This window comes from Megalops cyprinoides, chromosome 13 (genome assembly GCF_013368585.1).
Source record: "Megalops cyprinoides isolate fMegCyp1 chromosome 13, fMegCyp1.pri, whole genome shotgun sequence".
Lineage (NCBI taxonomy): Eukaryota > Metazoa > Chordata > Actinopteri > Elopiformes > Megalopidae > Megalops > Megalops cyprinoides.
The window spans coordinates 8,302,977-8,323,304 of record NC_050595.1 but is presented as its reverse complement, the minus strand read 5'-3'; the positions used below and the strand labels follow the sequence as shown (position 1 = coordinate 8,323,304).

The 20,328-nt window shown below is 45.8% G+C and overlaps 1 protein-coding gene across 2 annotated transcripts; it reads left to right on the top strand.

The window, feature by feature from the left end:
- Nucleotides 1-3,001: 3,001 nt before the first annotated feature.
- Nucleotides 3,002-18,932, top strand: LOC118787767 (AMP deaminase 3-like). Of its 2 annotated transcripts, none has more exons than XM_036543425.1 (15): nucleotides 3,002-3,303; nucleotides 10,278-10,500; nucleotides 10,676-10,853; nucleotides 11,225-11,390; nucleotides 11,982-12,201; nucleotides 12,516-12,645; nucleotides 13,316-13,510; nucleotides 13,681-13,812; nucleotides 14,265-14,428; nucleotides 15,778-15,904; nucleotides 16,366-16,529; nucleotides 16,904-17,024; nucleotides 17,456-17,629; nucleotides 18,019-18,129; nucleotides 18,299-18,932. In XM_036543425.1, exons 1-15 carry the CDS (start codon nucleotides 3,246-3,248, stop codon nucleotides 18,473-18,475), a joined length of 2,340 nt encoding a protein of 779 aa, XP_036399318.1. In that variant the 5' UTR covers nucleotides 3,002-3,245; the 3' UTR covers nucleotides 18,476-18,932. The 2 variants fall into 2 exon arrangements, with proteins under 2 accessions (XP_036399318.1, XP_036399319.1); XM_036543426.1 differs by lacking the exon at nucleotides 3,002-3,303 and adding an exon at nucleotides 6,341-6,610.
- Nucleotides 18,933-20,328: the final 1,396 nt, after the last annotated feature.

The window sequence follows — 20,328 nt, the reverse complement described above, 5'->3', positions numbered from 1 at the left end:
TTAGTCGAGCCCCTCAAGACGGAACATCAAATATGACCCACAAATCATTTCAACTGTGCAGCTTTGGAGAGGAATTTCTATATTATTATAACAACGCTGGGAGGAGAATACCCAATGCAATACACTGACAATAGAGAAGCATTCTTCAAGAAATGATGTAATGCAATATGATGTCCATGTGATTATGATCAGCCTCAATGTTTCACCTCGCAGTGTTTGAAAATTGCAGTAGATGTGATTTACAGCACAGAAAAGCCAATACTTTCTTTCTGGCTAACCCAAATCTTCATTATGAATGCACGAAGGCATGACATCAACTGCATCTTGTAACAGGTGATTATGGGTGGCTTCCAATGAAGCTCGTGACTTCCAGAAAAACCTTGTACATTTGGGAGCGGGTGTACCTGGCAAGTACAGACAGCTCCATGTGAAGTAGAGTACTTAACGACAGGCTGTGATTTCTGAGTCAGAGACACGACTAAATGACATGTCAAACAAGGCTAATGCAACCCGTGCATCACGATTAGAAAGGGGTGGGATGCTTACCCAGAGCAATGGCACCATCTAGTGGTGGCTTCTAACTCACGATACAATTAGAGCGTGGAGCAGATTGTGTTAAAGGTCACATGGAGGTCTTCCTTAAAAGTCTCAACAATTTACAGCCTAGTTGAAAAGCACGGTACAAATTACACAAAGTCCTTAAGCAATACTTACTTTTACCTAACTATGCTCACTACAGCATAAAGGGTGCGCTAAACGTGGAGGAAAATATGGAACTTTATATCCCTCTGGCTCCATCGAAAAAAAGGGCAGTTTTAAGATACTTTCTGCAGTATCCTCCATCATTCTAGCCGTGAGCTACAGAGGACTGAAGCATTAAAAGTGAGTCCAGGGTGAGTTTCTCCCCTTGGGCTTACGTTTGCCTGGTCACAGCTGAGAGGAGACATTTTCTGTATAATGAATGGGTATCATTAATGAAACATGGAGTGTGACGAGATTAGCACGGTCAGGATCCAAGATGGACGAGCTACAGCTTCGGCTGAGCCGGGCTGAAATGAGCCCCCTGCCTGTAAGCGATGTATCACAAATACAAGATGCTGTCCCCAGATGAACCCACCCACTGCTGTCCTTCTGTGTCCGCCTGCAGCAGTGAGCGTGGAGCTGCAATTGTGTCGGCAGTAAAGCCGTGTGTGGGAAGCAGCCTCAGGCTCAAGGCTGCAGGACCACCTATGCATGGTACATAACCTGACCTGCTTCATGGGTAGCATGCAAAACATGGGCACTGTAATTTGACCCGGATAAGGTCTCATCTCAATCTCCTCAAAATAATAACACTAATCATTACAAGTATTATAGTAGGCACAGTAATAGCAACAGGAACAAGAACAGTCGTAATCATAGTGGTAAAAAAAAAATGGGGACTTGATTTGACCAGCATAATCTTGTAATAACATCAAATGCCCAGTAGAGGACACTCCATTTCCACATCACAGGTGAGACGATGGTGTAAGGATGTACAGTATTTGTGTATAAGTACAATATTCTTCCTATTTTGGTGATCCTGTTTCTAGTTGGAAATGAAATGGTCAAATGTTAGTAACTGCTTATCCAATAATTATAAATATTCTCATTACAACAAACCACACACTGCTGCATTCTGCATTAATAATGAGAAAACTTTTTTTAACATATAACACGATTTAATGTTTTATCTTGGCAATAATTCTGAATATAAATTGTGTAGAAACACACAACAGAGAAGTGTGATAAAATAAAGAAGGGAAAGGTACTGTACTTTTTCAAATGATCAATGTTTGTTTTTATTCCAAAATGAATAATGACAAGATGGCAGGCAAAGGGTAACTTGTAAAGAAATGTATGAAGTGAGAGCAAAGAGGTTAAAGTTTTTACAGCAGGGTAATAAATACAGTATTTCTACACTCCACAACAAATACTAGAGGAAGTTACCCAGATGGAGGAAGCATATTGCATATTGTTCTTCTTCCCCTAGTTTTAAATGAACAAGCATCTGCGTGAATTCATTTTAAAAACACCTATAGCTATTGCCAGAAGTAGGACAGCAGGATTTGAAACAAAGAAGGGGATTTATGACTTCATGTTCATTTTCCCCCAGTGTGTATGAGGCTAATTGGTTTCTTTATTTGCGCTTATCTGTTTGCTGTTTTTTTCCTGAACTGTGGCAGTGAAAGAGTTAACTGTGGTGTCTTCGCTGGAGAGCGCAGTGCGAGCACTTATCTCTGACCGCAGTGAGGGCAGAAAATGAGCGGCACGCTCTCTGTGACGGGACATCCACAGAGCCCAAATATCCGGTCTGCCTGCAGAGAAGACGCCGAAAGGTGGTGAGTACAGCATACTTTCAATGATGCACCTATTGCACTCCCTAAATAATGACTCTCTCCTCCTGACACAGCGTGTGCAGGACTTGCTGGGTTGCTCCGACTCCTGTTTTCTGCCTTTTTGCAACTTGCTGCCTCTTCTCTCTGCCTGTGCTATATTTAACACGCTGAAAGCGCAACGGCAGGACTGCTGCAGTAATCTCCCAAAAACAAAAAAGGCAAATAACAGCCGGGGAAAAACAAGGACCTTTCTGTTGTGCTTGTGTAACATGTCAGCAGTGCCTGATCAGGACCTGCTCCTGAAACGGCGTTGCGGTTTAAGCGCTTATCAGGGTGGAACTTGAAAGAATCCAAAGTGCTGCCGTTTCCTGTGCAGACCTGGAGAACCACCACCCCCAGAGCGTAAACAGTGAGCGATGAGCTCCTTGCGCCAAGATGAGGGCTACACCAGCCTCCCCCGGGGGAGTTCAGATGGACAGATGTGATAGCCTGGAAGCGGATGCGCTCTCAGAGCAGGGGCCGCTGGGTAAAAAGCCGCCAGCCGCACTCGAGTGAGCACGCGCGCGCGTGCTGGGAGACGTGAAAACGTGAAGCGCGGCGCAGGGTCCGGGCTACAGTTATGCAAATAAGAAGGCTGGGGTGCAATGCCTCTCCTTCCTGTTTTTGACTCCGCCACCGCTGTGTGACGGCTCATGTGTACATCCCGGTACATAAGCCTCCCACTTGCCAGGGTCTCCCACTTTCACAGGAGCTCACCTGCTGAAACCCTGCATGCTACAGACGTCCTCACACCTCCAGCACTGTCCTCAAGCTCGTCAGTCGTCCTTCTGCTGAGTGATTTTTCTTTTTACCGTCCAACAGCACCAACAGGCTACGGTACTGAGAAGGATGAGGCGAAGAGAGACTCCCCTCTTCAAACAGCAGTCCACCCCCTGCTTGGGAAAGGGTAAGCACATATTCACTCTGCATCACTGTATCGGCGGCACAGGCAGGCCTCTCTATGTCTCACTGCGGTCAAATGCTAACCTGGGGGCAGAGGGAGTCGCGGTAGTCATGACAACGGAAAAGTACACCGACTGGTTCGAGTGACCGACCTGAGAGGGCAAACTTTGTCTCGACACGTCCGGCAGAACTTTTGGGCAAGTGGGGTGTGGTTCAAACAGCTGGTGTAACATCTGTTGCAGGAAATGTACAGTTAGGCTGCTTTGTCTTGGTGTTTTTACTTCTCTCTTGAGTTCAGAAGTCGGACTAAACAGAGAGGGCTGAGTGTGTCAATGTGGTGACCCCCAGATGCAGTCAAACTCCACCATGGAGTGGATCCATAAACGGAGTGCTGGGTGATCACTTTAACAGGGGCTGCTTAAAAATAAACCCGCTGACGTGAACCAGATGCAATCCTGCAGTGATGGTCATTGTTCCTCTGTAAGATGTGACAGACCGAGTTTTGGGGGGGGGGCAGTGGACAGAGCACACTGTACTCGTGGTAACATCAGGAGTTATGCATGAGACAGAGGGAAAATTTGCTTACATGAGCTGTAATCTGTGTTCTGTGGTTTTCAGCACTCTTATCTTGCAGTTCAGTTGTTTCAGGAACTTCAGAAACAGTCGTTTCATCATGACAAAAAAAATAGGTGTGAAGGAGGAACAAAATTCAGACAGTGTCTGCAAAGAAGTGCCACATTAGCACTGTAGTGTGGTTTATAGTACCTGGCTCAGTTCTGCAAATGTCATTCATTGCAAATCGATCCCTCGCGGGATCACACGTGGAAACAAATTCCCATGTGGTTACGTGCATGCCTCATCCTAATATGACCAAAAAACACATGCAAACGTCACCGCAATCAGCAACAAATTTCTCATGCACAAAAACATGCAATCGCAAGTAGGGCAGCAGACAAGTTGGTGTCTGCAGGAATCTTGATAAGCTCCTCCCCAGCAGTAGGTTGGCCAAGGTGATAAGTGGCTTTTCTCCTTCCTGCTTAGTGACTGGCTGGAACACACTCAGAGAAGTCTAAAATAAAAAGGCCGGGCTCACTTAGCCAAGGGTGCATTCTTTACATTTCTGGGCGTTAACTGTGCAGACTAGATGGGAAATCCAAACATACTGTACTGTACCACTACTAAAGACCAGTGCACAAATGAGATTTGTTCCTGACACAAAACAAGCACCTTCTCAGAATAAAACACAGCATAATCATGCAATGAGTAAATGATTCATAAGTATGTTGATGCAGCAATGCTATAAACGCATTTAATATGTAAAATTAGAGCGGGGGTCGCTTTGCAACCTGAAAACACACAGAGGTCGGGAACAGGTAGTGCTACCTGGCATGAATTTCTGAACAAGCTGGTTGCTAATCCATGAATGTTGAGCGTGTCCTGCACACCGCACTGAAGAACAGAGGGTGTGGTTGATCACAGAAACAATTTCCCTTAAGCAGGCATACAGAGGAAACCTGTTTTACCTGTCTGCATACACTCCAGTCCCTCTATGGTCTAATGGCTGCCTCTCACTCAAGCAGCCCCTTCTAATGGAAGCTACTTATCACCTCTTCTATTGTTTTTGAAAAGGGGCAAGAGATCACAAGGCCAAGCCCTCTGTGTATGCACCACACTTTGAGAGGAATGCAGCCTTGAGCCTTGGGAGTCCTCTGACGACAGATGTGTCTGATCCTGGGGCTCAATCCCCCCAGTATCATTACTGCATCACCGCGCTATGAATAACACTCAGGTCTGTATGTCCCAGCATTAATCTCCTGTAATGCGATTCAGCGCACGGCTCCTGAAAGCGCCCAGCCATCTGATCTATTCCACCCTGCCTGGCGGATCAATGAAGGAAAGTCGGCTTGGTGGTGGAGGAACTCTTTTTCTTCTTCGGTTCACAGGCTCGGAGGAGCAGAGGGGTGGGGTTGGAGGGAGCGGGTGGGGGGGTAGTTTGGGGGAGGCTGCGCCACTTTCTGTTGTGCATGATTAAACGTCGTGGTGTGAGTTATTGGCTGACCTCAATAAGGCAGGTAAAAATAACAGCGGCGATCACCCAATGAGAAACTGTTAGCATTGTGCAGCACGCCTGCGACTTGTTGGAGCAAGAGAGAGAGAGAGGGAGAGTAGCAACCGGCGGCCTGTTTTGGAGGGGGCTGGACAGGTATCTGCAATCTGAGGCGGAGTCGGGTTTCTCTCCAGGGTAACCGGAGCCAGCGCAGTTGTTCCACAGGGATCAAGGGGAAGGGCCGGTAGACACGGCTTGACAATAAAAAAAGAAACAAATAAAGCCCCCCGCAGGTCCACCCCTGGGTCACTCCGGACCTCCGCAGCACCAAGGCAGAGGGCTCAATTCCTGACGAATCAGGTAAAAGACTTTCAGCTGGTGTTTACTGCAGGGCACTGACGTGGGGTCAATAGGGAGCTCTTATCTGGGTGCTGTAAACAGACTGCCTCTTTCACGGTTTTGCCGTTCCCAGAACCTGCGGCTTGCACCGTGTGCACTCTGGAGGTCAAGCTCCGTCGGCATGAGTCGGCAGGCAGGACTCCCTGTGTCACCTCCCAATCTGGGACGTGGAGCTAGTGCGGTGGTAGATCGGTTTCAGGGGATGATTACTTATTTGCTGAGTGACAGGCAGCCTCTCGCAGAGCCAGATGACTGCGGTGGGATTATTTATTTTGAGCTGTAATACTATGCGCCTTATTATCCTGATGCTAAGGTCAGAGAGGGGATTTGCGGGCGCTGCGGGCGGAACACAGCCCCGCGGTGGGGCCACCGGGTCACCCACAGAAGGGCAGTACTACACTGACCCATACTTCCTTGATGCTGTGTCAGTCATGCCTTGTCCAGAGTGGCTGCAGGCTACAGACTTGCTAACCCCACCCCCTCTCCAAAAATATAGCTGAGGAGTTGTGGCTGCTGACCTGTAACTTATGAGCCTTCTAGAATCGGAAAGGGGTGAGTGGGGGGGGCGCGTACGGCACACAAAACCCCCCTCCTGGTGCCACACGGGGGGCTAGCGAGGGTCCTCGTCGCCCGTGTTGACAGCCAGTTGTGACATGCCGTGAGGATTAGTGGCTCTGTCGACGTGATGCTGTCGGCTTCTTAAAATAGAGAGAGGGACACTCAAGGAAGCAAAAACACGCTCGCCTGTGGCTGGCGGCTCAAAGAGGGACCGGAGCCGATACGAACCGCACAGCCGCGACTAGCCACTGAGAGACCTACAGAACACTGAGCCCCCGCGCAGACATGGCGCTGACCACTCCTGAAGGTAAGGGGGGACAGCCTGCTCTGGGGCAGAAGCTCCAGCGGGTCACTGCTGACAATGGGGAGGGGGTCTCACCCACACAATCACGCGGGTCACGGCTGGGATGGACAGGTGAAGGGGCAGGGATGGTAAAATCAACCCCGTTTCTTTCACTAAAGAGGAAAGTGTTAAAGTTCAGTCCGCGGACAATGTAAAGGGGCAGCCTTCTGTTTTCAGGCACGCGCTTTCTGGTGTGTTTTTTTGCTACAAAACAAAAAACAAAAAAAAAAAAAATAACAATAACAGTCGGTGAGTCAGCACTTCAGCCTTTGGAATGAATGAGCTCTGAGTGTGTGGGGGCAACGCTGCAGCTCTCTTTGTGGAGGAAATGGGACTAAATCATTCATGAGAAGCCATTACTGAATCAATATTTGCCTTATATCATCTTACCAAAATTCTGCTCGGGGCGTCCTGTACTTATTTTGCTCTGTACACTGCGCTCAGTCAGCTGTTGACAGGAACGGCGCTAGGGCAACATCCACGTGAGGCAGACAGCTGTTCCTGACGTTGTGAGAAGCATGCCACAGAGTCCCGTTAGGAATGCAGTCCTTCCTAGAAGGGCTGGGCGGAGAGGAGCCTTGACATTTGTCTCAGAGAGGCCGTTGAGAATGGCCCGCATCCGAACGAGCGCAGGGCGTTACAAGCGCTGGGGGTGACCCAGCTTACAGGCGTCAACAGGAGAAAGTCAGCAGAAAAAACACTCAGCATCCAGACACTTGATCTGGTAGAAGGACCTCCTGTCCTTACACGAAAGCTTGTCTGCAGCAAAGCAAGCTCCTCATCCAGAAATGAAAAACGGCCTGCTAACCACGACTCAGATATTCGGCCCTGGCTCTGTTCTGCAGTACACAGACATTCAGAATTATCAAGCACAACAGAAGTGATATGGACAGCAAAACTAATAACCACAGCGATCAAAGTGACGTAAGTAATTATGATTCTGACAGATGTACTGGGAAACGGCATGCGCTATCTAAGCATATGGAAGCGGTGACAACTAAACAGTGACTCAAAATAGTATTTCAATAAGTAAACGGGTATTTACATAAGCCAGTAGGGGTAGCGGACATGCAAATGCCCTGGCTGCCACTGCCAAGCTTGAGTGAAATGGGAACAAATAAACAAATGGAAGGAAAATTTTCTGAGTCAAGGTCATGGGAATGTTGAGACAGGGTCTCCAAACAGCCAAAAGAAACACGAAACTGGGATTAAAATGGTAAATAAACAACAATAACTGACCAGCTAAATCTTCCCTGCAAATTGACAGAGAAACCGAAGTCTGATCTATTCTAAAAGCAACAGAGGGGCACAAGCAAGTTATCACCAGTCCAATATTATGCACCGTCGCTGGGCCAGACTGTATCTTCATATTGTGTTTACATCAGTGGCAGTTTTAATATGCCAAGTTGCCAAAGGAAACTGGATTTTTTCAAATCCAGACAGAGACAAAATAAGGGTGTGTAGGGACTGGCCTCATTACTCACTAACTCAATCTGTGTGAAACGCTTCACTGTGTTTTCTTATACTCTGCTACCTAACATGGTACCATAGGAACAAGGGCTCATTTGCTGCTTGAAGGACCATTCACTGCACATGTTGTCCTGCCCTGCCTCCTGCATCCTGCCAATCAGACGCAGCAGGAGAGACAGAACAAAACAACCTCTCAATCCAGGTCATAGCTAAGCGTTTCCTACAGTTACCGCCTTGTACGCTGTTGCTTACTGTCTTGTGTCAAGACTTCCACATGAGAGGCCATAACTCTGCAGGTCAGGAGTGTAACTAACCCTTCTGGCAAGGGCACTGTAATATGACTAAGACACTGGGGCTGGGCACATACTATAAGATGAGGCAATGATCACCTGAGGACATGTTTACTGTTATGATTTAAGCAGTGTTGCGAAACTTAAACCTGTTGCCCCACCTAACTTTGCAGTACATATATTTACCTAGCAGCACTGTTATTCAACAGATCAGGTGTGAGTTTTTTTTATGAAAATTACATTACATTCATTCATTCAAATTAAAATACATTTAACCTGATGTGAGATATATGAATAAAATACAGCGTCAAAAGTTCAGACTTGAACTACCATGACTATGGCAGTGAGGTAATCCTGAGGCAAGACTGTGAGACATGTTCATGCAAATTATAAATCAGCAATTTCGAGGTGCTGAAAAGCTGAATAACTAAAAATAGCCTGATAATAATAAAACAGCTTAGTTAAAGCAAAAGGGGAAAAATGGGCGCAGGCCCATTATCAAACACTAGCTGTTGTCTGCTAGTTCACCATCCACACTACTGTTAAAATACATAAAACCTGTTGATTTTTAAGTACCACACTCGAAAATAAAGAAATAGAGAATCAACTCACGTTTAGCTTCTTAGCCTTCCCTCTTATCGCAGTCTCGGTTTCGTGGTTTAAAAAGTCTGGTCAACACCTCGCCATTCGGCTGTCGTTCATGTAGCGTAGCGTCGAGAACTTTCCACAGCGTCTAGATACAGAAAGCGATCGCAACCTTTTGAGAAACTGAAGGGACAAACCGACGGAGGCAGCGCGAAATGAGAAGCGACATTATCTCTTTGATGCGTCTCGTGTTTGTTTCGTAGAATTAGGACAAGACAGAGTCTTACATAACGGTCTATTAACTTTAGCGATCTTAGGTAACTTACATTTAAACGACTGCCAAAATTAGGCTGAAACAGACAAGTTAGCTCGTGAGTCAGCTTGTTACATGGCTTGCCAGCTGCACTCAAACCATGCGGGCACACAGGTATTGCCACAGGTAAAACAAAACAGGGGTCCGTTGGAGGACAGATTGTCAATCTGTCGTTTTTATACTTATAAGGCCACCCAGTGATGTTGCACTCTGCCCACATTTGAGCCAATCGAGCATTTCAACTTTCATTCGATCTTAAAATTTAACTGCAGTCTCGGACGCTCAGGAGCGTTAAAACTACAAGTAGGTCTACGTAGTACAGACCTGCCGCGGTTGCCGTGGAAATCTTTGAATCTGCGAATGGTGAAACTGAGATTGACAACTGGCGTTGCATTTCATCTCATGTGCAGTGTCCTGATCTTTAAAATATCGTGTCCCGAGCAGACCCACATATAGACACGAATCTAATCATTATTATTGTCTGCATTTTGCTCTTTATTTTTACCCAGCATGTTTATGAAGGTGTATTGTCCATTAGGCTTATCCCACCAGCAGCATGGTTTGAGGTGAATACGCGCACATTGTGACTATTTTCCACACTACAAGGCCCACTGTGCTGTGCATTTACTATAGAAAGGTGCAAGGGGGGGGGGGGGGGGGGGGGGGGGGGGGGGCAACCTACCAAACAGGCCAGTTTGCTCTACCACTATGGGCTCGTTGGCATTGTCAGTAGATGGCACAGCTGGGCTTGAAGCTAAGATGTAGGGCTCAGTCTGTGTTCAGAACAAGTGCCGTAACTGACTGAGCCACTTGGGAACCACAGAATTAAAAATTTAAATCGCAACTAAACTTTTTTTTGTTAAAATTATGATTTAATCTTCTACTTATCCAATACGGCACATGTACTTTATCTCCAATTAGCTGTACCTGGTCTGCAAGCTCTATGGACACAATGTCAACTGTGTCCCCTCAGACATGCCACGGCAGTTTCCCAAGATCTCCTTGAGCGAGGTGGACGAGGAGGTGCGCCTGATAGCGGAGAAGGTGTACGCCTCAGCGCTGAAGGAGGAGGATAACAAGAATGCACTCTCCATGTTCACCGTCCCTGAGGACTGCCCCATCGGCCTGAACCAGGCCAAGGAGCACGAGCTGCTGAAGGAACTGGCAGAGCAGCAATCTGAGGAAACCGCCAAGAGGTACGCTCCATCTTGTACAGCCCGTTAGCTCTACCAGTCCTCAGCCCTGGCCTTTGCCTCTGTTGACTATGGTTTTCTCAGCTCTGTAAAATATTGATACTGAAATATTTCCTAACCAGAGCAGAATGGAATGATCAACTTAAGTTGTACACACTGCTTCTCCATTGTTTTCTAGGAAGAAGAGTTTTAGGTTGATCCGGTCTCAGTCCATGTCCTTGCAGATCCCAGTCAGCGCAGACTGGGCCTTGTCCGTGGTGTCCCCTCTTCTCTCGCCTGCCTCAACCTGCCCTTCCCTCCCGGACAATTTCCCGGAGTATCAGAGGGTCACCATCAGCGGCGATTACTGCGCTGGGGTGAGAGCCGTGCACGCAGCACTGAAACACTGCCCCTGCAGCTGTCCTGAGTCATTTACATGCGCTCCAGCGCGGCACAGCAACAGGCAACACAAAACAGCTGTCAGTCAGACGCCTGCCGCTCAACAGAAGGTTAAATTTAGGTCAGGGAATATTTGGAGCTCAACATACTGTACCTGCTGAAGAATCCAGAGCAACACGGCAAAGGCCAAAAGTGAGAGACATATCATGATAGCCCATGTGCCAGAATGGTTAGGTAATCCATCATCGGACAAACCGAAGCAAAGTGTTAAATGAAGTAGCTCCTCTCAAAGCTGTTGGATGGTTGTGATAGGGATTACTGACGGTCTGTGGTCTTGTTTTTCTCCAAGATCACAGTTGAGGACTATGAACAGGCCGCGAAAAGCCTGCTAAAAGCACTGTTCATTCGAGAGAAATACTCCAAGCTGGCATACCATCGCTTCCCCAGGACCACGGCCCAGTTCTTACGGAGCACTGAAAATGAAAAGTGGAGGGAAGAGGATGAAATTCTTCCAGGTACTGTGAGCAATGAAATAAGCCTTGAGCCAACACAATTCCTGCCTATGACCACATGACCATCCAAACAGACCAGAGAGCAAAACATTTTGAAAGCGTCTGAGCACATCTGACATCATCCAAAATTAGTGCTACTTCAAAAACTTTATTTGGTTTATAAAAATGTGGCACTGTGTGTAGAAGTTCTATATGCCTCTAGCAATTTATGTGGCCAACCCTTTACATGTGATTTACATGTGTTAAATACTACTCATGCAGAATTATGATTCATGCAATCTCATATGCAAATCTGAGGTCTTGTTTTCTGATACCTTGTAAAAGAGTGAGTAATCATGTGATAGTGAAGTAAAAAAGGAGGGAGTTATTGTGGATTGCATAAACATGTTTAGAATGAACAGCTGAACTTTAATGTTGATGGAAGAATTGAGTAGCACTGGAAGAGTCAGCAGAGGAGTGTCCACTATATGGTTAAGGCCGAAATAAAGAAGCCCATGGTAAAGTATTAACTCTGAAACAGGTGGTTGCATGGTCAATGCTCTGTGACGTTACTAAACAGGCCATGGATGCTGTTCCCCTTCCTTCTCCACACAGACATCTGCCCCCGTCCCCGGGAGGGGGAGGACCCCTTCAGCATGGAGGACATCCCAGAGGACCTCAACTATGAGCTGAGGATGAAAGATGGCATCATCTATGTGTTCGACAACGCTGAGGCCGTGAAGCTGCAGCAGCCCCGCAGCCTGCCCTATCCCGACCTGGAGACCTTTGCCATCGACCTCAGCCATGTCCTCGCCATGATCGCCGACGGGCCCACGTGAGCTCTGGCGTCTCACCTGAGCAGCTGTAGAGTCAGAATACAAACAGGAGCCACGAATGTGGCGCCTTTGTGTTATGGAATGACATGCTGGGAGGACAGAGCGCAGCATTTTGTCAAAGAGAATTTTTTGTTCGGTCTTCACTTGGTAGCACAACAGCGCCATCCCATGAGGAGTGCCTTCTGTAACCACAACTCCGCTTACTGCTTGAATTTAGGTCTTAAACAGCAATGGACTAAAATTAATCTAGAATTTTTTATACAGGATTGTTTGTAACACTGAAACTGAGTACGCCCTTTTACCTTTTTTGTAGGAAGACCTACTGCCACAGACGTCTCAACTTCCTGGGATCCAAGTTTTATCTGCATGAGATGCTCAATGAAATGGCAGAGCTGAAAGAACTGAAGAGCGTACCACACCGAGATTTCTACAATGTCAGGAAGGTAAATGATAATCTTCGGTGAAACATAAGGATATTTTCTTTGTGCAGCACAGGATGGCAATCCAGTATCTCTCTGTCTCTAGCCCTGTCTTGGTCTCAACTGGCCTCAGGGTCGAGAGAGTCGGGCTCCTGTTGAGAACCTACTTTCACGGGCTTAATCTGGGACAAATGCCTCCACCTTGGCTCCCCTACGGTATCTGTGACACATACCGATGTCTCTGTAGTCAGCAGCACCTCATGTGGTCCTTACCATCTCCCTTCTAGTGGCCTCCTAACTGGTTTATTCATTCTTTGCCTACTCCTGTCTAGAACAAGTGAGGTAGTCTTCTCCCTTTCTCACCTCTCAAGGCTCACTGAGTATTTCACAAAAAAGTTTCTCAGTTATCTTCCAGCGAAAAACATGCATTTGAGATTCACTATAAGGCACATGTGGATATTCACTTCTGCACACATAAGGACAGATCTTGGTTGTAGCCTATGAATGTACAGGATCAGTGATCTTAATTTTATGATTGAAGATAATCTTCAAAACAGAATTTCACACAGAATTTGTTTCCCTCAGGAAAGACAGGCTTATTTTCTCTCTGAACATATTCTATCCTGAATGTTTTGGTCATTTGCGGTGCTTAAAAGATGAATTATTAATCCTGTGTTTCTTTTCTTCTCCTTAGGTGGACACTCACATCCACGCTGCTGCTTGCATGAACCAGAAGCACCTGCTGCGCTTCATCCAGGACACCTACAAGACAGACGCCCACCGGACTGTCTTGGAGAAAGGGGGGAAGAAGCTGACCCTCAAGCAGGTGTTTGAAAACTTGAACATGGACCCCTACGACCTCACTGTGGACTCCCTGGATGTACATGCTGTAAGAGAAAACAAGCCTCTCAATATCAATTCATTGGGCTAGATTAATTACCTGTCTTCTTGTATATCTCACCTTTTCAAGGACAACGTTACGGGCTTTGCAAAACAGTCCCAATGGCTATGATGTTTTCTTGAGCTAAAGTTCGAAATTCTGTTTCTCTCTCTTTGTAGGGCAGACAAACATTTCACCGGTTTGACAAGTTTAACTCCAAGTACAACCCAGTGGGAGCCAGTGAACTCAGGGAGATCTATCTGAAAACAGACAACTACATCAAAGGGGAATACTTTGCACGGATCATTAAGGTACACTATCATTCAGCAAACAGACCGTGTCAAACATGGCTAACATGACTCAAAACAGAGTGCCTGTTCCGTTAGCTTGCAAAATCAGGTTGCCCTGGTCAGCAGTTGTAACAATTTTGAGTGACATATTCAGCAGATGATACAGTACATCTGGTCCGTGGGGGTTAAAGACAACATGGTATGCAAAGGTCACATAAAATAGAGAACCTACGATACAAATAATAGATGTAATGGTATGCAAATCAAGACTCATGATATATTCTTGTCATGGATCTTCTTAACGCACCTCTAACTTTGGAGACACAACAGATACTCAGAGTCAACACAGAATGTAAAACTAAACATAGCTGCCTTGTGCTTCATCTGATAACATCAACAAACACAGAGCAAACAGCGCAGCTTGCAAAAGCGGATAATTTATTCATTTCTCTATGTCTCTACGCTTGTGGCAGGAGGTAGCCCATGACCTGGAGGAGAGCAAGTACCAGCACGCCGAGCCTCGACTGTCCATATACGGGAGGTCCCCAGAAGAGTGGGAGAGCCTGTCCCAGTGGTTCATCCTGCACAAAGTGCACTCTCCCAATATGCAGTGGATCATCCAGGTGCCCAGGATATAGTAAGTGCTTCAGTCCAGTGGAGTGGTGATTGCCTGGATACTGCCGCATTCTAAATCTGTAAAAATCCTCTAAGCCAGGGCTTCCCAGACTTGAACCACTCTATCATTGTCCTGTCCCTGCTGGTTTTAGCTCTAACCAATCAATCAAGACGTTTGACCCCCAAACTGAGGTGCCTCTATGATTTTGGCTTTAGACTGGTTTTGACAGAATATAGGTCTGGCTCAGTACTATTTGCTTTGTGTCGGACATGCTGAGGTTAAGCTTCATTAAGCAGGTGTTCACATTTTCAACATTTAAGACTCCTGTGTGATTCCACATTTACCCCTGAGACTTATAATTTGTCCACTTTCCTGTCTGTAACTAAATCTATGATTAGGTCTGTGGAACAGATTTGGCCACAAATGGACCACCATATTGTTTTGTAAGAGAGAAAAACAGGATGTAAGCCATCGAACAGTCAAATAGGTAGTCCGTAATTATCCCTGTTATAACAGCCACATGAAGTTATATTTTTAGCTTACTAAGTGTTTAAATATTTTATCATTTAACTTATGATTAACAGTTTAAACTGCAAACATTGACTGGAAGGTGTACTTGGTTACTGTAACTGTATAAAATGCCCATGCACTGCAGTGAAGTGTACAATACCAATAAAACCCCCTTCTGAGTACTTTTCTCTGAAGGGAGTGATGTTCCCATTAAAGCCATTACATGCATAGTAATTTGCACTGGATAAGGCCATCTGCTAAATGAAATAATAATAGCGAAAAATATTAAGCCGTGCTGTTCTTATGAAGAATCTGCCTCAGTCTCAGGCTCAGATCGTACTCTGCATAATCCCCTTTTCAATGGAATTGCCTCAGAGTAGATTACAAAACATGAACGCATTAGGTATCAGAGAACTCATCTGACTGATGAACAAGTGCTTCAATAAATGTGGCATGTGCATTCTTCTTCATGGCACCGATATCTGTTTTTCACATGACATGATCTTACAGGGCAGATCACAGTAAATAGCTAAATCAGATTTAAAATCAAGAGCTCATTACGCTTTAGGAAATGCAACCTCAGCGAGTACAGAAGCCATAATACACAGGGGTTTCCCAGGACCGAGTTTAGAAACCATTATTCTAAGCTGTTAATTCTTTGGTATTCAGTGATTGTCCCACTAAAGATTCTAACAGTTCCCAGAAAAATTGTGTTTATACTGATACTGAGGTTCAAATCCACAGTGTAAATGGACAGAAGTTGCACTACCATGCTGACAAAAACTGAAACAAAGGGTATGTATTTTCAGATATGGGTTTTGTGACTTTGACCGAAGAAAAAAAATGTTGATTTCTTTCAGTGATATTTTCAAGTCAAGGAAGTTGATACCGAACTTCGCCAAGATGTTAGAGAACATTTTCCTCCCTCTCTTTGAGGCCACAGTGAATCCCCAAAAGCACAAGGAGCTCCATGTCTTTCTGAAATATGTGAGTACAGACGGCGTTTTCATGCATGGCTGAATTTGCAGATCAGACAGGGAAAAACTGTCAAAGACTATCAGAGAGAAATCTGCTAAAAAACAAAATGTGCAACAGTGAGGAAGTCACAGAGGATGTTTCAGAAATCTACAACGCCACTTTAATGAGGAACTTACAGCTTTTAAAACCCAGCTCTGACTTCACTTTGTGGACCTTGCCTACTTATTCCTATCATTCTGTGCAGACGGCATACCAGATACCAGTGATTCACTGTTTAAACGAAGACAGGTTTGTGCTAGCTTTGTCAAATAAGACAGGTTTGCGCCGGCTTTTTGAGCTAACACAGGTTTGTGCTAGCTTTTTGAGCTAACACAGGTTTGTGCTAGCTTTTTGAGCTAACACAGGTTTGTGCTAGCTTTTTGAGCCTCACCCTCCCCTCCTCCCATGTTCATTGCGTTCTCCCTGTGCAGGTGACTGGGTTCGACAGTGTGGATGATGAGTCCAAGCACAGTGACCACATGTTCTCTTATAAAAGCCCCAAACCCGAGGAGTGGACCACGGATGACAACCCGCCCTACAGCTACTACCTCTTCCACATGTACGCAAACATCATGGTGCTCAACAATCTCCGGAAGTAAGTGACCGATGCTATCACCATTCTTTGGAATGCATTCAAGCCAGAAAATTCCATTACAGAGAGTGTAGCCATCAGGAAACAGTTACACCCATGCTAAATAAGGAACGCGTGTGGCAATATTTATATTAAAACCTGTTGCTTCAATGGGCTTAGTATAAGTTCATAATTGCACAAGGGTGAAAGGTACCTTTGTGCTCTTCTGGAGGTGCAATAATTGCACCTCCAGAAGAGCACACACCCTGGTACAACTTGAATTACTTGTTTGCAACACTGCTGTTGTGTTGGGTGTGCTGGGAGTGTTCCTTTGTATCGCTGCTCTTCGCGTGAGGGGGGGGGTTGTTCACACCGTGTCCGTTTCCGGTTTCTGGCAGAGAGCGCGGCCTCAACACCTTCCAGTTCCGTCCGCACTGTGGCGAGGCCGGCTCCATCACCCACCTGGTCTCTGCCTTCCTCACCGCTGACAACATCTCCCACGGCCTAAACCTGAAGAAGGTACGGCAGCCCTGTGCTCCAGCTCGGGCTGGTGAGGGCACGGCATGTTGGATGTGTGCCAGCAGAGTGCCTCTTCCTGAGTCTGCGGGTTCAGAGCCAAAAAAGGCAATGCTTAACTCAGAAACAAGAGGCTGAGCCCCACAGAACAGCCACCTAGACAATGCAGTGAATGTGGGATACTGAGTGCAACAGCTTTGCTTCACAATTCCTAGCAGCTCTAGACAGCTTTTTAAACACACAGTCCGCCATCAGCATGTTTGTATAAAGACATCAAGCTATGAATGTCTTGCATGTGAAACAAAAATAGCAGTTAACTGCTTGGACTAAAGACACTGAGTGCTCAACATCTCTACTACATGTTAATGATGAAGAAGGTACTTGAAGCAGGTGTTGTTTTGACAACTGTGTTTGGCATGTCTGTGTGTTCTCAGAGCCCTGTGCTGCAGTACCTGTACTACCTGGCGCAGGTGCCCATTGCCATGTCCCCGCTTAGCAACAACAGCCTATTTCTGGAATATTCCAAGAACCCTCTGAGAGAGTTCCTGCACAAGGGGCTGTGTGTGTCCCTGTCCACTGACGACCCCATGCAGTTCCACTACACCAAGGTGAGAAACACTCACAACACACTGCAAACCAAGGATTTGGCATGCCTTCTGTTGACAGCACAATCTCAATTGGAGAAAGGAGGAAGGCTGTCCTGCGCACAACCATGCAAATTCAAAACGCTGAATTTATCAAAGATGAGTTCAGGCCTTTCACTAGCTCCCTAGTAATCCGTAGACATGGTTTGCATTTGTATTGCTCAGAAGAATCACAAGTCTTTATCTGAATGGACCAAAAGCATCTAAACCGAATGAGATGGATCATTAACATTTAGACCAGTGACCATAAGCAGGTTGTGCACACAAATGATGTTGTGAGCAGAGACGTGGTGGAGCTGAAGCATAATGGTTGTGAGCTGGGTATGAATGCAATGCTCATATTTGTCCTGCAGGAGGCGCTAATGGAGGAGTATGCCATTGCAGCACAGCTGTGGAAGCTGAGCACCTGTGACGTGTGCGAGATTGCCAGGAACAGCGTTCTTCAAAGCGGCCTGTCCCACCAGGTACACATCACCACTGTCCGCCCCCACTTAACGTGCCCCCATCAACGTGCTGAAAAAATTATATTACTCACTTCTAAGACTCTTGCAGTGCTGTTGTAAGTAAACAGTTAAATAAATACCACAGATTGGAATGTTTAAGCTTGAAATGACTCCATTGGACCCTCTGCAGGAGAAGAAGCACTTCCTGGGGGTGAACTATCTGAAGGACGGGCCGGAAGGGAATGACATTAGGCGGACCAACGTGGCCCAGATCCGCATGGCCTACAGACACGAGACCCTGTGCAACGAGCTCAGCTTCCTGGTGGACGCTGTCAAGTCCGAGGCCATAGCCTCACAAGCGCAGTGAATGCCTCGCGCTTAGCGCAGGGGGAAGATAAGCACACCTAGAGCTGATCTGTGGGAAAACAATCAGTGGTCCATATTCCAGTTATTGTTTTTGACATGTACCTAGTCGGCTGTTGCAACTTCTGGAAAAAAAAAGTCAGTAAGTATATCACCCCAGGGAAAGGATTTTGTTGAATGCAGAGTAACAAGCACATACCATGTCCATTCATGGTCCACAAGGCTTGCTAAATCCAACCATACTCTTGCCCTGCATTTTGTTTTTCACAGACCCACTCTAGGTGCCTCTGAAATGCAGGCCAGTAATTGCACTAATGCATGGAACACCTGTCTCTGTGATTTTACAAGGAAATATCACTTACAACCTTCAAGAGCTGTAGACTCACTTCCACCGCTTGTAGGGGGCGGAGTTACATAAAAATGGTTTGCCTGCATGCAAAACAGCTTACTATGTGTGTACATGAAACATATACCATTAATACTGCATACTGGATAGATGGATGATGACTTTTAAGAATTATGGCCCATGTTTGATTTTTTTCCTTCTTTTTGTTTCTGTAGATTTCTGAGAGTAAATGCGCCTAAGGGGCCAAACTTGGCTTTTCTCTCTACCTTAAAAAAATATTGTTTTTTTAGGCTTTGTCCTCAAACCTGGAGTGAACAAGGTTAAGAGTTGCCATGCAACGGAAGGCCAAACTGCCAAGCTGTCACACTTGCCGTGCCTCCTGCGCTGTCACGTGAAACCATGGTTAGGATTGTTCTAGAAGTGCGTGTGGTGAGGGACACTCCCTCTGTAACTGTAAACCCTGTGAAAGTATACCAGTGTGTTTATGCACAGTAGGGAAACAGGAATCAGACGTGCGAGTTTCTGATGGAAACTTGTAGAATGTCGTAGAAGATCGACCTTAAGCAAAACAGAAAGAACAGTTTTACGATCCTGGCCGGTATAACTTCATGTCTGTGATGTTTCATCTGGGGCGAGATGCCCAGTGGATGCATGAGCCGAAAACATGGTTTTTACTGTGAGAAAAGGACATTCTTCCCTCCCTTTTTACACAACCCTCTAAAAAGAGGGCTGAGGTGTGAATCGCCTCATTTTAATGTCGCCACAGGGGCTTGACAACATGAGCAAGCCGGAGAATGGAACCCTGCTTTTGAGTAATGTACACAAAACAATGTACCAGGTCTGGTACATTTCCACCGTTGTCAGTTACGGCATGTTCCGCATACACCAAAGGACACATAAGCGAATATTTGGGATAGCGCTGCCAGAGCAGCGATGTCAACTGTGCACACACCGCTGCCTTTTCCACTGTGAGCTTTGCATGATTTTCCCATGTGTTCTGTAATGTAAACTGGGTGTAGCAACACTCAATTGACCATTGCAAAGTAGCACAGTAGTTTTTCAGTAGTTGTTTTTTTTAATTATTATTTTTATTATTTTTAGATTAAACTGGTACTTCTGAGGGTAAGATTTATTATTTTGATGAGAGGTGCAAATGTTTTTCTAATGAGGAAGCATTACAGGACTTTTTGTATACAATATTACAATACTGTTAAGGTGTCTTCTAATATAGTATGTGAAGGAAAAACATATTGCTTTACATTATAAAAGGGGTTTACAAGCACAAACTCATCCACCCCTTCACTGCCCTTGGCCATTTTTGAGTCACATACCTCTACTGTTCAAGCTCTAGAAAGACTGTCTTTACTTTCTCTGAATGTGTGTATTTCTGTTGAGAAAAAGAGAACGTTTGATTTCTTCCTGGAAATAAACTTTTCTAAGAAAAAGGGGTCCTGCCTCATGACTACTGAGAGAACACATTTATGATGATCCATTATTGAATTGCCTTAGTA